General features: G+C 52.2%; 1 protein-coding gene across 1 annotated transcript in view; it reads left to right on the top strand.

Annotated features, from left to right (window-relative positions):
* SIX3 (SIX homeobox 3) overlaps nucleotides 1–3575 on the top strand; it is a 14114-nt gene that overhangs the window by 4832 nt on the left and 5707 nt on the right. Inside the window, exon 3 of the mRNA XM_010004963.1 lies at nucleotides 1574–1725. Coding sequence (XP_010003265.1) covers nucleotides 1574–1725 — 152 coding nt within the window. The remainder of the gene's footprint in view (nucleotides 1–1573; nucleotides 1726–3575) is intronic.

Here is a 3575-nt window from a genome sequence, read left to right as displayed (position 1 = left end):
AGAAGACGAAGAAGGAGGAGAAGAAAGAGAACAAGAAGACAGACACAAAAAAGAAAAGAAAAGAAAAAAAAAAAAAGCTTAGGGTGCAACTGTAGTTATCTTATGCAAAAGCTATTTTGAGTATTTAATAGCAGCTTTGGGGGGGTCTCTTAAACTCCACGTAGGATGCTTAAACTATTGTTTCCTTAACTGCGTGTTTATCTATATGTACAAACTTTCTAAATCAAATACAGTATTCCATTTTTTTATCTATCCAGTGATGTTGGTGTTTTTGTCCGCCACGGGAAAACAGGCCCTCCTCGTGGGCCCCTCGCCCCACGCCCTGCCCCGCGGGTCTGCAGCTCTGCGCGGCCTTTCCCGGCTCGGCCCGACACCCCAGAGGGGATCTGGGGGGACGGAGCGACCCTGTGCGGAGGCCGCGGGGGGCAGCGGGAACCCCGGCGCTGCGAGGTGGCGCGGGGCGAGGGCCACGGCCGTGTCCCCCCGGGTCCCCTCCGCCACCGCGGGCTCCAGGGTTTTCCCCCCCTCGGCCCTATTTTTTCTTTTTTTGGTGCGCTGGGAGCTGAAAGGCTTCCCCTGGCCGTCTGTCTGCAGGGCCGGGTGACTTCAGAGAGCGGTTAAGACATTTCACGATTTGTTTTGTAGCTTTAAATGAAAACAAAAACATAAACTCCTCGCCCTAAGCAGGCTGCAGCTCCTCCCCTCCAATCCGGAGTATATTGTAATGTGCTGAAAGAAGCCTTTATTTGCATGACTAACAGTATTTCAGCATCTGTCTTTTTTCTTTCTTCTTATTTTTTTTTCTTTCTTCTTTTTTTTTTTTTTTTCTTTTTCTTTTTTCTTTTTTTTTCATTAAAGTTTTGCTTTGCCCTGGGCAGATTATTCAGCCATGATTTAACGAGACGAAAATTCTAAACTTGTTTTTACTTGAAAATACGCTTTCTTTCTTTCTTTCTTTCTTTCTTTCTTTCTTTCTTTCTTTCTTTCTTTCTTTCTTTCTTTCTTTCTTTCTTTCTTTCTTTCTTTCTTTCTTTCTTTCTTTCTTTCTTTCTTTCTTTCTTTCTTTCTTTCTTTCTTTCTTTCTTTCTTTCTTTCTTTCTTTCTTTCTTTCTTTCTTTCTTTCTTTCTTTCTTTCTTTCTTTCTTTCTTTTTTCTTTTTTCTTTTTCTTTTTTATTTTTTAATTTTTTTCCCCTTTTTGTGAGGGGGAAGTCCGTGCTAGCTCTACGGAAAGCCTTCGGAAGCGATTCAGGATACTTCCCCCCCGCACACTCCCTCCCCGAGAGACTACCTGGGGAGCCGGGAACCCCCTAGGGTGTGAGATCTTAGAGCAAGACACTAATGGGTAATTTGAAGGAATAAGCTGATGTGCAAATACGCTCCTAAAACTTTGGTGCCCTTAAGGAAAAGCCGCGCGTGTGAGCGCGGAGACTGCGCAAGGGAGGTGTCCTCCAGTAAGACGCCCTTGGCCAGGGCAGGACAGAGTTTTTTGCACCGGGCTGCTGAGCGCACACGAACCGCGGAGCCCCGCGTAGAGGTGCTGGTGGTGAATTCTCCTCCGTTTTCCCCCGGTAGGCACCGCGGAGAAGGCCACGAACGGCCCGAGGCAGGGCCCGCCCCGTCGGGGTTCATCTCCCCCGCCCCGCGGGCTTGGCTCAAGGCGCGGTTCCGCGCGGGGTCTCCCCACGGGCAGCCCCGGCAGCATCTCTGCCCCGTCGTCAACACGAGTGGGTGGGGAGAGTGTTAAAGGAAAGCACGCCTGGCTGTACGGAACCGGAATGGACGGGAATTGCCTGAGGGGGAGATACAGCGATCTACACAATAGGGCTCCCGTGTTTCGCGTGGGTTGGGGAAGGGGATGGTGTAATGGACCCAGTTCTTCCCCTTCCCACGAGGCTTTTAGAGGGAAAAAATATTTCCCAGGAGAGGAGAAAAGGTTCTTAAATAGCCGGCACCCTCACGTATTTCACACTTGAGCTCAGGCTGCTCATTCTCCCCCTCCCCTCGCAGCAAGATAGCGCAGAGGCCTTCGTGGGAAAAAAATCCCTGCCCTTCCAGTTACCCACGGATTTGGGTAGGAAGGAGATCTTCGTTGTCTGTACATGGCTTTTAACATTTCAGCTTCTCGCTGGTAGGAGTGCAGTTCTCATCCTGCTTTATTTTTAACGGGGTTTAATAGCGGAAAGGATTCAGAGACGTTAAAGTTTGGGCTTACTTTTTTTCTTTCCTTCTTTCTCTTCCTTCATTTTCGCATCTGGAAGCTGCAGCTAGAAGGCTTCAAGCCTGCAGCAATAATCTACCTCAGCTGGGCTTTACACTGATATGTTTGGCTTTTTCTTTCCTCTGATCGAGCCCCTAGAAGATCACCCCGTCGTGCCGTGGCACTTAGGGGAGGCCAGAAATAGCCTTCAGCCTCACCCCACTCCCTCCCCTCGGGTCTCACCTCTTTCTCCCCTTGCTCTCATGTCATTCGCCAGCCCCTTTCCCCTCAAGTTACTCCTTTTGCCGAGCCTCAGCCCAAACCCGGAGGAGACACCTGCAGCGGTCCCGCTGGCGGGGCCGGAGTGGCTCCGGTGGGGGGTGTTCGCTTCTTCCCAAAGCCTGCGGGCTTTTGTGCGGGACAGCCGGCGGCGGAGGAGGGGACAGGGACACACGCACATCCTGGAGGGTGCCTGCGCGGTTTCGGGGTGGCAAGGGTGCAGCTAGTGATACGCCGTTTCAAAGCCGGTCTCCATCATGGATAAATGATGTTGTTTTAGGATTTGCATTAAAAACCTGAATGGCTGATTGAGGTGTAAATCTATGAAAAGCTGCGTTTAAGCCTTCTCACCCACTAAGTCCATCTGTCCCGGGAAGATAGGGCCTATCGAGCCCCGCCAAACTGGAGGGCTGCCTCCTCTCTGCCCCTGGCCGAGCATTATCGACAGCCCCTCTCCAGCATTAGTTTATTATCCGCACCCAGCTCGGCCGTTGATTAAGATGAAATTACTCGGAAGCTGGAGTGCGTTTGATCAATATTGAAGCGAGAGCCGGAGGACGGGAGGCAGATGGCCGGAGCCAGACAGCCGCACACGGTGCTGCCTCCCCGGCAGCCGGCCTCCGGCAGCAATTTAAAGGCGTTATTTCCCTCCCCCCCCCAGCCGCCCACCCCCTCGCCGTGCCGCTGCCTTCAGCCCCAAGGAGCTCCGGGTTGCGACTCCAGCGGAGAGCGTGCACTCCGGAGTGGGGGTCTGGAGACCATCGAGGACACCTGCCTGTCCCCCTCCTTCCCCGCTTTCGCTGCCCGAGCCCTTTAGCATGGCTGTGTGTCCTTTGTGTGCCTGCTGGGCCGCCGCTTGCTGCCGACCCTCTGCGGCCAGGCATGGGCTTCGATCATCCACTGCTCCCTCTGCCCGATCAATTACAGCCGCCTTTTAGAGGGACTTGAATCTGCTTGCCCGTTGCCCTTAATTTTTAGCATACCCGGATGAGGTTACTGCCCCGGCCCGAAGTGAAAAGAAATGTGGACGTTGGTGCCCTGGTATTGCACTGATTTATTCGGTTAGCTGAGCACAACTTTCTATTCGTGTTTATTCAT

Source organism: Chaetura pelagica, unplaced genomic scaffold (genome assembly GCF_000747805.2).
Source record: "Chaetura pelagica isolate M959 unplaced genomic scaffold, ChaPel_1.0 scaffold13, whole genome shotgun sequence".
NCBI lineage: Eukaryota > Metazoa > Chordata > Aves > Apodiformes > Apodidae > Chaetura > Chaetura pelagica.
Note: the sequence above shows the minus strand (reverse complement) of the source record. Positions and strands in the feature narration are given on the sequence as shown.